Below are 15,919 nucleotides of genomic sequence, written 5' to 3'. Positions count from 1 at the left end.
TTCAGATGATCAGAACTTCTGAGCACCACTGCCACTGATTGACAGCTGAGTGAAAGATTTGTTTATAAAGATCAAAATCTATAAGAGGTGTGCCTCTTGACAGTGAGAAACTTTAAAGACTTACTCACTTTTCATTTTAAAAATGTACAATTACTTATTTCTGTTGAGAAGTAGACCAATATATGAGAAATATGAAGGTGATTGCAATGTATTATATTCAATACGAGGGCGATTTCTTGTGAGAAATAGTATCTGCCACTACATTTAAACCAGTATGTCAATGGTTTTGGCCCAGTTCCGTGATGAATGGTGACGAATGGGATGGGGGACCCACAGGCCCACACCCCAGGAAAAGGGGAAAAGGGAAAAAAGGGTAGGGAAATGGGCCTGAGAGCAAAGAACAGTGGCAACAATCTGAGGAGAAACAAACTAATTTACTAAATAAGATATAGGAATGCAAAACAACACACTATAATACAATATAATTACAATTTAAGCTGATAAATCCAATACAGAGGGAGAGAATGTCCAGAAATCAAGGTAGGCCTTGCTCTACTACCGACGATAAGACGGCTGGAGAGCGAGGTGCTGCCAGGATGAGAGACGGGCGGAAAAAGGGACGAGGTCTCATGATCTGCAAGTTTTTATCTTTTCCATCTGTCTGGAAATGGTAACAGAGGAGCAAAGTACCTTGGGGAATGTAGTAGTCCTTCTCTTCTGAGAACCAGCTACATTCACTGCATGATGTTATGATGTGGAATACCAATAACCAAAAATCACAAAACCATGACACAGTGTATGAACATTAGAGGTTAGAGGAAAAAAATAACAAATTGAAAACTAAAACTGTTTTAAGTGAACTCTTATATGAAATATTAAGGGCATTTATGCTGATGTTGTGCGTGTTATACTTCAGTTCTGAATCCTAGTTGTCTTCTGTTGCACATTAAACACTGATAGAGTGAGCATGAAACTCACTGTAAAAAGAAAAATGGCTTATATTTATTTTTCAGAACTACAAGTGGCTACTCCAGATATGAGGTAGTGAAATATTGTAATTAGGTTTACTAATTTGCATAACTGACTCACAATTTTTTCCATGCAATTTCAGTCTAACTTTTCTTTATAGTTTTTCACCTTTGAACAATACAAGAAGCTACTAGGATATGCATCGTTACCACCAGGACTGGTATGTTTGACAACACTTCATGTTTTAATGCGTATATACTGAACAATCCTATCAGTTTCCTTCCATATTAGAAGACCAAAATTTAAGGGGTCAGTTGAATCAAATCACAATACTCAGGTGCCACCAGAGTGCCAGTCTGCAAAGCACAGTATAGCCATAACAAAAATGTATACCTCAGTCTAGTTATAAAGATTTTACAGTAGAAATGTAACATATTAAGAAAAACTACTACCTCTTCTGAAGTCAATAGCAAAACTCCCTTACATGTCAGCAAAGATAGGACTTCATCTCAAGAATAGAACTCTAATAAAACAAAATAGAGGGTGTACATATACACAAAATGTTTTTATACTGAAATGTAGCTAGCATGTGTTGGCTGCTCTGCTCATACATAGGGCTTAATTCTACTATGGTATCTTTTGGAATAAGATGGTTTTATTAGTATTACTACTTTCTATAAGTGATAGTAAATGCATGTTTTTCACAATAATGGCATGACAACCATATGAAAGAAATGATATATTTCTGGATATGCTACAGAAGTTAAGGTAGTGAAAAATTCATAATACCAACCATGTTAAAATTTTCAGGAAAATCTTAAGAAAGTTGCACATACAAACAACCATGCCATTGCTGACCAAAAGCTTCTCCGATTCATACTGCAGGTGAAACAGCTGCCAGCCATCCCAATGTTCTTGCACATTTTTGGTGCATTTTTGATTACTGTAGAGGCATTTTTGCTTCTAAGGTAGGCATGATAGGGAGAGAAAAAATGACTGAGAGAGTTTCCAGTGGTCTGTGGGGACAGAACAAGGGGAAACAGCCATAAACTTGAATAGAGGAAGTTCTGCACCAGTATACACTTCTTCACAGTGAGTGTGGTTCAGCACTGGAACAGGCTGCCCAGACAAGTTGTGGATTCTCCTTCTCTGGAGATGCTCAAGACGTGCCTGGAAGCCTACCCGTGCAGCCTGCTGTAGGGAGCCTGCTTTGCAGGGGGGGTTGGACTTGATGATCTTTAGGGGTCCCTTCCAACCCCTACAATTCTGTGATTCTGTCATTCTGGCCTAAGCTACACAGAATGCCCATAGGTGCCTCAACAGTGCTCTTTCTGAGAGAAAAATTACAGTCAAAAGAGAGATGCATACATTAGCATCATATTCCTGCTGGTTGATGGTGAAAAGGATGGAATGTGTTCCTATTGTACACTGGAAAAATAGGTCTGTTGGTAATATGGTAGTATGGCTGGAGGCAAGGGCACTATGGATAAAGCCTGCCTCTACCCTTCTAATTTACCATTCTCTTTCTTGAGCTCCCAGGAGTCCTGGTTCAAAATCCTCTGTACTGAATGAGTTATTTTTCTCACTATTGTTTTTTTCCTTACCACTGGCTTCCTTGATTTTCCACAGATATACTCAGCGTATTGTATTATGGTCCTGGGACTCTTTTCAGCCCCTAGGAAATTTAGGGACAATAAATGGAGGCAATAAAAGTGTAAAATGATGACAAAAATTAACCACTCTGATTTTTGTTATCTGACCTGAATATTTAAATTATATTTCTGTTACCAAAAAAAAAAAAAAAAACCATACATTTCTAAATGCTGTTTCCTGATGGGAAGCAAAGTAGTGAATATCACCATTTCTACGGCTGTAATGTACCATCAGCTTCTAAGCAGATGGAGAAAACTCACCTTTTGAAAGAATGCTGACATTTCCATGTGTGCCATTTATTCCCACCCAACCTTTTCAAGATGGGTGTTTACTTAGGGGAACTTTTCTTCTCCTTGCACAGCTTGACTAAGTATCTCACTACTAGCTCTTTCCTTTGCTGTGTTACTACATTTATATTTGTATTTTCACTCAGGCTCCACCCAGAGATAACAGGAAGGCATTGTTTTTCAATGTTTTTGTAATAAATCGATACCACAGTGTGCTATGACATTTTGCATTTTTTGGAATGTGGTTTATGGCTATTGTCGTATTGTCTTCAAGAACTGTCAGCATCCAATCAAGGTCTTGCATTTTTTTTTGTAGTAGAATACTGACACATAGCTGAAGTATTTCATTGTATTCTCTCATTCAGTTTCATAATCTGAATACACTTTACTAATTCATTTTTACATATTGATTGATTTAACTTTCCTAGGCATTTGCAGTTGCTGGCTTGGGATCTGGATTAACAGAAGCAGTTGTGGTCAACCCTTTCGAAGTAGTAAAGGTTACCTTGCAGGCAAATCGAAACAGTTTCATAGAGGTATGAGAATTGCACTGCTGGTTTTTTTGTTTGTTTTTTTTTTTGCTTTATTAAGTGTAGTGCACTTGGAAGTTCATGTTTAGATCAGAATATCTATGCTGTAATAGGTTGATGCAAATGATTTTCCCACAACCTCAATGGAAAAGGGAAAACGAGTGAAGAGACTCATTAAATTATGCTGTCAGAAATGCATCAAGATGCATACAGTATCGTCAGCTGTGTCAGCATTTCTATTGCAGATATTCAGTGCATCTCTTTACTCCCAGAGCAGCCAGTGGTACAGCACTGTGAAGAACTGTTATACAGAAGTACAAATCTGAGACTCTTACATACATTTATGCTGGCAGGCTCCAGACCTCAAGTGAGAACAGAGGGTTGGCACAAGACACTAAGGTCCAATGCCGTGGGCAGGATCCAGCTGGTGTCTTTTATGTTGAAATGTAGCTGGTAGATTTCACAAACTTGGATGAATTTATTGATGTTAAAAGTAGCTGTTATCAACTCTGTAACTCATTCAGAGAAGCAGTCTCCTTGAGAATAAATTTTATAACATTTGGTAAATTTTTGTTGTGTTCTCAGTGCATACCAGAGATGTGAGATTGCCCAAGGTCTCTGGCTTAGACATTTTTTAACCATGAGCAGTAAAGCCGCTGAAACAAATTGCTCACACTGTACAAGAACAAAAAGATTGGGTTCCTGCAGTGAGAAAGCAATGCATGGGAGGATTTCTATCTCAGGAAGGTGATGTGAAAAAAAAAATTACAGACTACTGCTTCAGCTCATTGGCTCCTCAGTAAAGTAGGCAGATATTCTTCATCTTTTTACTTCATAGTTGTGAAGATACAAATGATCTATCATACTAAAATCACAAAATGTATGGCTTTGGGTGCAAATTCATCAGTGCTTCACTTTGAGAAAACTAATTCCTGTAAAGTTGTAAGAGACTGATATATCTTTTCTCTTCATACTTTTTTTTCTGTATTTCAGACATTATAACAAAGACCACAATGTTTTAATTAGCAAATTTTATGCAATGAATTACTTTAATTGCCACAACCCTTTCCGGTTGACCTTCGGAATACACCAATAACCACAGTGCAGCTGTTCAAAAACAGACAGTTGTTTTAAGGGAAAATTCCTTGCATTTAATTTAAATGCACATTTTCACAAAGTCCAAATCACAATATAGTATCAAACAAAAATCAAAAAGTATACTATTGGAGCTGTACTAGGAACCTAATTTACACTTAAAATATGATTGAAAGTGTCTATTTGCCCTGATATAAAAAAATCCAAGGGTCTTAAGTTCTTAAATCACAGATATCAATTGTAAATACACATTTTTAAAAGGACTATAATTTTAGAATTTGTTGTAAATCAGAAAAACTAGTGGCTTCAGTACCACAATCTCAAGTTCTTATTAAGAATATGCTAAAGGACTTGCCATACAAAGCATGTAAACTCAAGCCTACAGGGAGAAGTACTTGCATGTTATTACAGAGTATAATAGTATAGTAGGGTAATGGTACACTCACTTCATTACCATGCACTGTTTTTCTAAAAGGTTTAAGTAAGACAAGTACCTATCCCTTTGTGCAGCTTTCATATTATATGATGAAACCTAATGCAGGTCACATATTTCTTTGACTATTGTATTGAAATAATAAATATATCTTGTTTAAAGGAACAAGGAAGAGCATGAACACATACACCCACGCCCAGACTCCTGCACACCCCCAAAACAAATATTCACACAGTACAGTGACAGTTGAATTATTTTGTGGTACCAGATCATCTTTCTAGGGCTGATAGGTTTAAAGAGGAAGGCTGCAATAAATCACATATTGGCACTTCTGTCATTTGGATTGCTACGGGTGAAAATAACATCATAATTTTTTGTTTAGGTAGAAGTCTCAGTATTTTTTTGTTTCGTTTTCTCTTTTTGTCTTTTCCCTGTAGCCATGGAAAACTCACTGGCTATAGATGCTGATGTGATGATAAATGTCTTCTCACTTGACTTTACAAGTTTCTGCTCTAGGATGAGATGACAGTCTCCAGATCATGCTATCTAGGTCTCTATTAAGTACAAGTCAGCAACTTTCTGAAGTAATTCAAACTCTGGATGTTTATACGGTAAATTCCTCCAATTTAGTTATCCTCAGGTCCTTCCATCATCAGTGCAGAATTTAGAACTGCTGTGGCATGATCAGCTGACATTTTAAATGTCTGGTGAATAGGTAGCCCTCCTTATTGCTAAAGGACGAAAAAAAGGAGCCTTTTTGAGTAGCTCAGTTGTAGATGTAGACTTTGCAGATGTAGACATTTGGGCTGATGAATCCCATCTCAGGTGTTCAGCGACTGGCAGGTGTTCCTTGTGAGTCATGAGTAAATCTGTATTCAATGTGAGACCAAGGGATACCTCACTATTGAAAGCTGCTCTCTTCAGCTTAAATCACTTTATTCCAGACAACTAGTTTTTTGTTTGTTTGTTTGTTTGTTTTTAAAAGGTCTAATCCTCATTTTTTGTGCATGAGAAAAGATGCTATTGCTAGTATCTGGACCACATTCCATGTTGGGAATCTACATTTTTAAATAGATTCTGATTTGAATCCCCAGAGTAGTTAGGAAAGTGAATTTAGTAAAATGCGTGCAAAGCTTTAACAGGATAATTTAGTAACTAATGATGAAAAAAACAGAATTAAACCCAGTATTAAAGTATTAAATTTGTCAGTCGCCTAAATAAGCAGTGATATGCTTTGTCGGTTATAACAGGGATAATTTGGCTGATGGTGTTGATCTACTACAGTGATATTTTGAAATGGGAAGGCATTAAACAAATAAGCACATTGAAATCAGCAGTGTTCACAGGACTGTAGTCAAAATTCTTCTGAATTTTCATGTTTGAGCAGTCCATTGGAAGTCACATTTTGCCTTTATAATTAAATATTTGATTACCTAGAGCTGGTTTTATGCTTTGGAGAAAACCAAACTCAAATCAACAGTTCTTTGAAATGAGTTTTTCCATGATTCTACTAAAAAGAGATCTAAAACATCAAAAGTATAATCAGTAGTATCACAGTATATTGTGGTACAGATCAAATGTGCACTTAGGCAGGCAGGTACGGTCTGAGGAACTCATTTTTATGTAAGTGGATCCTGAGGAAGTTTCTTCCTTTTTGGCTTTCTCTAGGTAGCAGTTGGCTGGCTAAGAGGATTTCTATGCCTTTTGGACGTTATTTTCAAAACAGGATTTCTAAAGTCAATTTCATAAATCTATACCTTGGAATATAAGTGAGTGTTGTGATTTTCAAAGTCTAACTACACCTTTTATGACAAGTGATTCACCAGGAGTACAAAACAGGATTTCCAGTTGGGTGCTTATGGGAAAAAGAATCTACGCCTTCTTTTCTAGAGTTTCATTACTACAATATTAAAGTTAGTTGCCTGCCTCTATGACAGAAAAGCATTTAACATGATCTAGTTTTAAAAAGTTCTGTGTACTCAGTAACTCCTTCAAAATTCAGTGTTTTAAAATTAATCGTTCCCAGGTATCATATATGCCTTTTGTCATCTTTCAACTTTATTTCTAACACTGAATCTGGAACTGCCAAACTGCTCTTCAACACAAATATTTATATTGTCCCTTGCTGCTCTAATCTGTGGTTCCCAACAACTTGCTATCCTATCCATAATGACTCAAATTATTTCCTGTTCCAGTTCTGTTCTTTCTTCACTCCCTTGTAGTTCATGTCCTTGTGCCATTGGTTTTACTTTAGAAGATTTTTTTTAATCTTCTAATTGTCCAGAATTATTGTTGTATACTCTAGTTGTGCAAGAGTTTCATCTGTCATAATCTTAACAGCACACACTGTGATAAAAAAAAAAAAACTGTCGCCTAATTCACATATCTGATGCCATGAGTTTCTCTATAAAATTTAACTAACTTTTTAAATGATGATGTTAATATTGCCTTTTTTGCTTTAGGGATGTTTTTGTCTTTCCTCTGCAATCAGAAAAATGAGGAATCTTTTTTTGAATGAAAATGAAATATGACGAGACTTAAGATAAAATGACAAGAATTGGCAACACTGTGTTTGTCAATGGGATTGAAATGAGGCAGGGGCTATTGTTTTCTTTTTCTAAAGGTGATCTCTTCTTTCCTTTATTTAACTTATGTAGCAACCGTCTAGCTTTGTTCAAGCTCAGCAGATCATCAAAACTGATGGTTTGGGCCTCCACGGACTCAACAAAGGTCTTACTGCAACACTGGGCCGTCATGGAGTTTTTAACATGGTTTACTTTGGATTCTACTTCAATGTGAAGAACACGCTTCCGGTCAATAAAGTGAGTTTCTCATACAGTGGAGCAGACAAACAGATAAGAGGTTTGACAGTTCAATTAACACTGTATTTTTCAGTGCAAAGCTGTGCAGTGACTAATGTAGCTCCCTGTTTTGCAGAAATCTATAGCATTTTCATGGCAAAATTTGTGAAGCAAAGTAAGTATCTGCCTTTTTAAGAAAAGCTGAGTATAAACAAAGTAATCATGTTTGAAATCACAATTTTATGAATATTCCTTTATACCATAGTAGCAAAGTGAAAAGGCAGAAACCAGGTGCAAGTATGTTATGCTCATGTTAAGTATGTATGTGCGTCATTGTTGTTTTGTTTGTTTGTTTATTTGTGATAAACTGGCTTAGAAAAGAAATATCAGTTTCTAGAAAATCTCTGAGTACTCACAAAATAAGGTGCCAAGATTAATGAGCAGGCAAAGCTGCAGTACACAGGTATCCTGGCCATGTACAGGTCTATTTACTGAAGGCAGTTCAACCCAGTCTTGAAGGATGACAGGACAGATTTACCCACATGGGAGGGAATCAGCCCAAAACAGGACTTACACGGTTATACACAGAGACTTTATGTAAGTGACTTACGAGTAAGCTGAGAAAAAGAGTAAAGCTGTAATTGTCCTTGAAGAAATTTTAGTCAGTAGTCTCATATGATTTCATATAAAGAAGGAGGCATTTCCCTTTATAACAAAAGGAAATTTTATGAATGAAAATGTACTAATACTGGAAACTTTCTAAATGGCTGTGTGAGCCACAGCTAATGGTTTATTAATGACTCCAGTGCATTACTTACTGAAGTGTGTTTTCACTAATGTGATTTTTAGATGATGACAGTTAAACAGTCACAGGTGTAATATGTAGGGATATTCATATAAGAAGCTGCTATTTACATCAAAAGGGATCAGTTTCTATTCCCATATGAAGAAACACCTCTTTTTTTTCTGCGCTTCTGGGTAGCCTGGTATTTTTGTTGGCAAGATTGTATAAATGGAGAAAAGCTCCCCTTCTTATTTGCAGATCATTACAGTAAATTGAATTGTTAAAGAGCAGCTAACCCACAAGTTTCTACAAGTTTATTTTAGTGCAGCATACTTCACAATGTACTTTAAACACACATTCTAAAAACTCAGGACACAAGGATAGCTTGATACTAAGATAGGAATAAACACATCTATTCTGATGAAAAGGTGGAAAATTGCAGTTACTATGGAGAACACTTAGAACCATATGCAAGTAAGGACAGAAACTTATGCACAACTTCTATGGAAATGCTGTACTTTACTTGCATAGTGATGGAAGAATAGTAATAGTATTTGGCATAAGCATGCTTTCCTAGCATTTCAATTTGTATATCAATTTGTATATATATATTTGTATATTTATATATATGTAATATTTGTATATCACACGATTAGAAAGATTCAGAGCTTTATGACTTGTGAGAAATTGGCTTTTGGTGCAGATTCTGTAAGACAAAAAGAGAATTGTTAACATCTCAAACATAAATTTAAATAAATACAGACAGTGAAAAAGAAATTACTTTGGTGGTGTCACCTGGTGACCCAGCTGTCCTGTATATGCTATCGGTGATCAGTGTACAACAAGAATGTATTAATTACAAATGGAGAGGTTTGCATTGTGCATAACTGGTGCAAAGTGGCTTGTACAATGGCTTGCAGTGGCTACATCTCAGCCAGTAAATTGAGCAGCATCACTGAAACTCAGTCGTGTGCTGCTCAGCATGCCCTGGCCCTAGACAGCCAGCACTGTTCCTGGGTATGGCCTGGGAGTTGGTGCAGGTAAGGAGCTTAATAGGCAGATTTCTTTCAAGCTCTCTGATTTGGGTGGTGATAGCACTTAGTAGCATGTCATGGTTTTATGATTATTGTTATTGATATTCCACATTATGACACCATGTAGTGCACTGGGAGTTAAAGAGTTAATGCTCCAGTTCCACGGATCATGGATAGTTCTGGGTACCTGGTTCTTCGAAGAGAAGAATTACATACCCCAGAGGACTTTGTGTTGTTCTGTTTCCATTTTCTGCTCAGAGGGAAAGATAAAACTGTTCGCAGATCACGAGACAGCCCTTTTTTTTCGACCTTCTGGCTTGTCTCTGCTCCAGGTGCTCCTAGCAGTATTGCCTCAGCTTACTTAGAGTAAGGCCTTTGATCTTCAGACATATTCTCTCATTTTATTTGATTTATTAGCTTCAATTCCAATTGTATTTTATTATATTATATTACATTATGTTGTCTTACTTTCCAATATCTTATTTAGTAAATTAGCTTTCCTCCTCAGGTCGTTGCCTCTGTTTTGTTTTTAGGCCCATCTCCCTACCCTTTCACTTTTCCTCTTTTCCCTTTCCCGGGGCATGGGTCTGTGGGTCCCCTCGCCCCATTAGTCCTGGAACTGGACTGAACCAGCCCATAAACCATTGACAAGCGTTAATGAAGTTAATAGGACACTGTAAGCCAGCTGGCAGCAGTGCCATAGGCAGTTCTGTACACACAGAGGTAGCCAATAATTCTGATCAAACTCCCATTAAAACTGATGCAAGTCTTATCCTGAGTTTAACCGGGTGTAGATCAGGCCTCATCTTGCTTGTGCTAGCCAACAGTATGTCATAGATGTTTATATGCACTGAACTTTGCTTCAGTGATTGGAAAATATCAGCATTCAACAATATGTTGTGATCTATAATGTAAATATTTTCTGTCAGTAGGAAAGTACTAAAGGCTGAATTATCAAGCCCATGCAATAAATTTGATAGAAGCTGTTACACAGTTAGTCTGAAAAATTAGTTATATCTTCATGTTTTCTCACATGTTTGATTTCATTACAAAACTTAATTTGTTCTCTTTGTAAATTTCACCAAAAAAAAAATCTTAGAAGGCAGTCTTGTGATGTTGACAAGCGTATAAAAATTGTGAAATAAGAATACTACACTTGAAATAATTCTGGCTCTTGACTATGTATCTGCTGTTCACTTCTGTAACATAAGTGGAAAAATGTATGGAAATGTCCATATGAGCCTTTTAGCTGTCAACAGTGCTAAACTGTGCATTAAATTTGCATCCCAATTAAGGATGTTTGCAGCTTATTTTGCCAAAAACAATAAACTTTTTATGTTGAGTGGTCAAATGATATAAATGACATGTGTGGGTTGTAAATGTTCATAATGAATAATTTTTCATATGTTCAGTCTATTCTGCTAAACAGACCATTTACAGCAGACCTCATGCTCAGTTTACTGAACACGGAATAAGCCAGTCTTGTTTCAATTGCCACTAATGTATCACCCATAGAGCATTAACGGCTATGCATCTGCACTAGCAATCAAATTAGTCTGAAAATTTATATCGTCTCAGTTTTATGGCACATGCTTTTATAGCATGCTTCGTAGGCTTCCAGCAGCTCTTGCTTTTTTATTTTATCATAGTTTGGTTTGATGGTAAACATTAGTTTCATTAAAACCTTTGCTCACTACCACCTCCAAGTGGCTATCATATTTGTTAACAATATGAAAACAGTTCCTGGTGAAAACTCCCTTTGAATCATGGTCAGCTGCAAAACTCATTTCAAGTCAGACACTGCCTGCTGCAGCTGCCTCCTGTTAAAAGGGAGCTGCACTGGGCAGCAGAAGCTAAGCAGTCTTGTTTTGTCAGAGAAAGGGCCCTAAACTCCTGTAGGCAAGGAAATGGACTATTCAGTTTGGCAAATAAATAAGATTATAGAGAACAGTCTTATTTCCAGTTGTTTTCAGATCTACACCAATGTAAAAGCTATATGTAGAAACAGAGTGCAAAGGGCATGTGGTGCAACACAGTTAAATAAATAGTGAACCAAGGTAATTTAGGAGAAGGCTGGATCAGAGTGGAAGATAGAATAACCCCGGAGATACTGTGCAAGCTCAATTTTCAGGATGTCCTATCAGCTAAACAAAATGGCAGTGCTGTACCCAGTACAATGTCACAAGCCACTCACTGATCATAGCTCTCCAGCTGAGGTGTCCTGAGGCTGTTGAAATGATAACCATGGTTGTTCAAAGGCTTCTTCCCTGGCCATCGTCACCAGAATTTGTATCACTGGGGGAGTGTCCTTTGCAATCTTACCTTCTCTGGTCTGTGGTAATCCTGTAGAGGCACACTTGTAGCTAAGTTCTTCCAAGACATACGAATGATAGTGTAATAGGAAGAAAGATCCAAGTGTCCCAGCTGAGAGAAATTTTCTGTGGGAGTTTATGCCTTATCAAAGACTGTACTGTATAGGAAAAAAAAGGCCATGTAAATCTTAGTCTGAGCTTGCACCTTTCTAGATACAGTATCAGTCAGCCACAAGACAAGAATTCATAAGACATCAGCCTTCCTTAGTTCTGATATTTGTGGTGCTACTCTTTTTTTTTCCTGTTTCATAACTGATTATATAACTGAGGTTGATGATGGATAACCGATGGATGAGAGGATAAGCAAAAAGATGTACATTCACATGTGCCAGTTTCCGCTTCAAGGAATTTTAAGGGAGTCATATTTAATGGCTAAATGATGCCTTGAAGATGTGACTTGTTTGTAACCTCAACGGTTTATGAACAATCTGATGATCTGTGTAGACTGACTCTATGTGGGAGAGCTGATTGGAGTTACAACAGAAGGTTTGTGTGAAATTGGCTGACTGATGCTGTTTTGATCAGTGTAGCTGATGGTCTTCCAGGTAGCTGTCCCCTAGGAAGTGTAAAATCATGCACTGAATATTCAATGAAAGGAATATTGAGTAAGCTCTTTTGGGTAAACAGAGCATCTCTGGTATAGGTGGCTATGGGTCTAGTAGAGAAGGTGGTGGAAAGATACAGTCAGTAAGGAAAGAGTTTGTGAGAAGACAAAGTGGTTGAGTTTCTTTTGTCTCTTTTGGTATTCTACAATCTACAATGATGTAATGTTCGCTAAGAGAAACAAGTACGGATCAATCTGCCACTTCTCTTGCCGACTGTACAGAGTCTCCAGAATTCTTTGCATTTTGTATTCACTGGCCACACTGTTATCATCCCCTGTTTTTTATTTATTTATCTATATCAAAAATTCTTTGGTGCAGTTGTTTGTTTTAGGACTAAGTGCAGCGGAGTCCTGGCTTTGCCTGAGCAGTCCGAAAGATTATGGAAAAGAGTAGATAACAGGTAATAACACTACCTGTAACTCTGGAGTAAGATTAATAGTTATATCAGGAAATTGTATTATGAGGGGCAAAAAAAAGATCACTGGCAGGGTTGCAAACTGTTTGATAATGCCTACCCTGTGCAGCAGTCATCTTACTCTGGAGACTAGCCAGGACACTTATCCTAGTAGCTGTCACTCATCTCATTATGCTGTCAGCCATCTGACAGATGGATTTTAAAAACTTTAAAAAATGTCTGCTACAATGAGATTGCTCTCAAGGAGGAATCAGAGATAATACCAGTGTGAAAAGGCACATTTAATTCAAACAAAATGCAGCTGTGACTGTGCGCTTTGGAATGCCTTTCATGAATATGTTTATTGTTGTTATTATTTCAGCATTTCCTACGGATCTTGACAAAGATCAGAACATCATTATACTAATCAGACAGCAAGCTATAGTTTACTGTAAGGAGTTTACTATGTAAATGCATGAGATGTTCAGAAATTCAGGGTAAATAAAAATGTGAAGCTGTTTGTAAAGTGTCAGCGGTTTACAGGCATTCGGCCCAGTTCCGTGACGAATGGGATGGGGGACCCACGGGCCCACACCCCAGGAAAGGGAAAAAGGGAAAAAAGGGTAGGGAAATGGGCCTGAGAGCAAAGAACAGTGGCAACAATCTGAGGAGAAACAAACTAATTTACTAAATAAGATATAGGAATGCAAAACAACACACAATAATACAATATAATTACAATTTAAGCTGATAAATCCAATACAGAGGGAGAGAATGTCCAAAAATCAAAGTTGGCCTTGCTCTACTACCGACGATAAGACGGCTGGGGAGCAAGGTGCTACCAGGACGAGAGACGGGCGGAAAAAGGGACGAGGTCTCGTGATCTGCAAGTTTTTATCTTTTCCCTCTGGCCGGAAATGGTAACAGAGGAGAAAAGTACCCTGGGAAATGTAGTAGTCCTTCTCTTCTGAGAACCAGGTACATACACTTCATGATGTTATGATGTGGAATACCAACAACCGAAAATCACAAAACCATGACATAAAGCTGTGGTCAAATGCTGAGTAAGTTGCAAACAAAAATTGTGACTATTCTTTAAAAGAATCACAGCATGATATTACCACAACAGTGACAAAACTTCTTTTTGCTTCTCATTTTCACACTCTATGGAGCCTTGCAGTGAATCTACATTATTTTCTCTTTGTTTCTGCTGATTTCTGCCCAGAGTCTGTGTGCCTCCAAACCACCTGAACACACCAGTACCAGCTTCTCCCTCCCTACTCGTAAAATTTGACAGCATTTCTTCCCAGCTGTCCTCTGAGACTCAGAAAGACTCAGTCCATGCAGCATCATGGTCTGTTTTGCTGCCAAGCACTTGATTACAGTCAGTGTAGCCCAGGTAAGGTCCTGTGGAACCTCTTAGCTTGCTATAGGAATTCCTATGCTTATTGCACTTCACCTTGGCCAAAATGATCAAACAGCAACTCTATCTCTAGTTCCTCTTCAGTCCCATAGTTCTGGGGTGTGCCAGGCAGAACTGCAGAGCTGGCCAAACCACAGTCTTCTGTCTTATGAAGTCTTCCTTGTTATACACAGGGAGATGGACAGGCAGCCTAAAGTGCAAAGCCTCTCAGTTCTGTTCCTTGCTTTTCCGCTGACCTATTATGTCATGTTGAGCAGACGTATTTAGATATAGCAGTCATTTCACACTTTTGTGCATGCCACCGTATATGTTCACACCATCTGTCTCTACCATCTACCTTGCATACTTTAAGCTGTTCCTTTGGAAATACTTACTGTCTTCGCTGTATATAGTGAGTGTAGTATTCCACCTTTTATTCTTTGAATTGCATCTGAGATAAGTATCTAAATAGTACAAATGTATCTACTATGGTGAGTTATTATCTATTCAAAAATTAATTTTCTGTTTTTCTGATAGGGAGCCAGGGGTCAGCCTTCTGGTCACGCTCTCCTTCAATAATTAATGCACTTGGATTCACAATGATCTTATCAGTGACCTAAATTAACTGAGTTCCAAGCATTTTTGCCTTTACCAAAGAGTTATATCATTGTTGGATTAATATCTAAGCTGCTTATAGATTTGAGTGACCTTCCTTCAGTATGGATGAAGATAGTATAGAAGTTTTTTACATACATTAAAGATTTAAACAGAGGTTTTGAGAAAGTGCCTAGCTAATAAATACATGAATAAAGAGTAGTTAAAGGAGAGCCTGGGACTTTGGAGTCTGAAACTGATAAATGAAGTGTCTCCAGTAGGAGATGGTCTTGTACATGGGCGTGTATGTGCTAGATTCAGAGTTGGAATGTTCTGTTACTAGAAATTATAGAATATAAAAGAAGGAATTAAACAGCATCTGATCTAGGTGGAAGTTATGGAGTCTCCATTTCTTTTACAGTATTACACTAGTAATGAAGTAGAACAAGCAGAAATACAACATCTCAACTTTTTTTTCTCCCAAAGAAAATAGGGATACTCAGCATGGCATGCATTTGTTAGAATTGCCTACTTCCCTCTGCTTATGCTCACATGGTAGGGGCTCAGGTGTATAGGAAATGTGATTATGAAGGGTGCACTAAAAAATTAAGAGAATCACAGTTCACATATCCAACCACAACAAAGTTATTGCATTATGAATAAGCAAAATGTTAACTTTCATGAGGTACACTGTACTGTGGTGTGGCACCATCTAAAATCATGTTTCTGTTCTACTTCATGTTCTGCTCATGCTACAGAAAAGTTACTTTTGCTTAAAAAGTCATATATTTCTTCCTCAGCTATGCCATTTGCAAAAGCAATGGGAGCTTGTCAGAATCTTTTTCTCTAATGTACGAAGTATAAAACATATATTATTCAATCAGTGAACTGTATGAAGTTAGTGACAATAACATGATCATAACTGTCTCCACCAGCCAGTTCCAGCATTAGCACTAGGCAGATGCA

At 37.5% G+C, this 15,919-nt stretch overlaps 1 protein-coding gene across 6 annotated transcripts in view; it reads left to right on the top strand.

Annotated features, from left to right (window-relative positions):
• The window catches only part of SLC25A21 (solute carrier family 25 member 21), a 238,127-nt gene that overhangs the window by 215,726 nt on the left and 6,482 nt on the right, over positions 1 to 15,919 (top strand). For 4 of the 6 annotated variants that reach the window (XM_021401832.1, XM_021401833.1, XM_021401835.1 and 1 more), the window contains 3 exons: positions 1,130 to 1,189; positions 3,338 to 3,445; positions 7,625 to 7,789. In XM_021401832.1, the coding sequence (XP_021257507.1) occupies positions 1,130 to 1,189; positions 3,338 to 3,445; positions 7,625 to 7,789 (333 nt within the window). Of the gene's footprint in view, positions 1 to 1,129; positions 1,190 to 3,337; positions 3,446 to 7,624; positions 7,790 to 14,182; positions 14,350 to 15,919 lie in introns of those variants that run through there. The other 2 variants (XM_021401836.1, XM_021401834.1) reach the window with 2 other exon arrangements.

This window comes from Numida meleagris, chromosome 6 (genome assembly GCF_002078875.1).
Source record: "Numida meleagris isolate 19003 breed g44 Domestic line chromosome 6, NumMel1.0, whole genome shotgun sequence".
Classification (NCBI taxonomy): domain Eukaryota; kingdom Metazoa; phylum Chordata; class Aves; order Galliformes; family Numididae; genus Numida; species Numida meleagris.
Note: the sequence above shows the minus strand (reverse complement) of the source record. Positions and strands in the feature narration are given on the sequence as shown.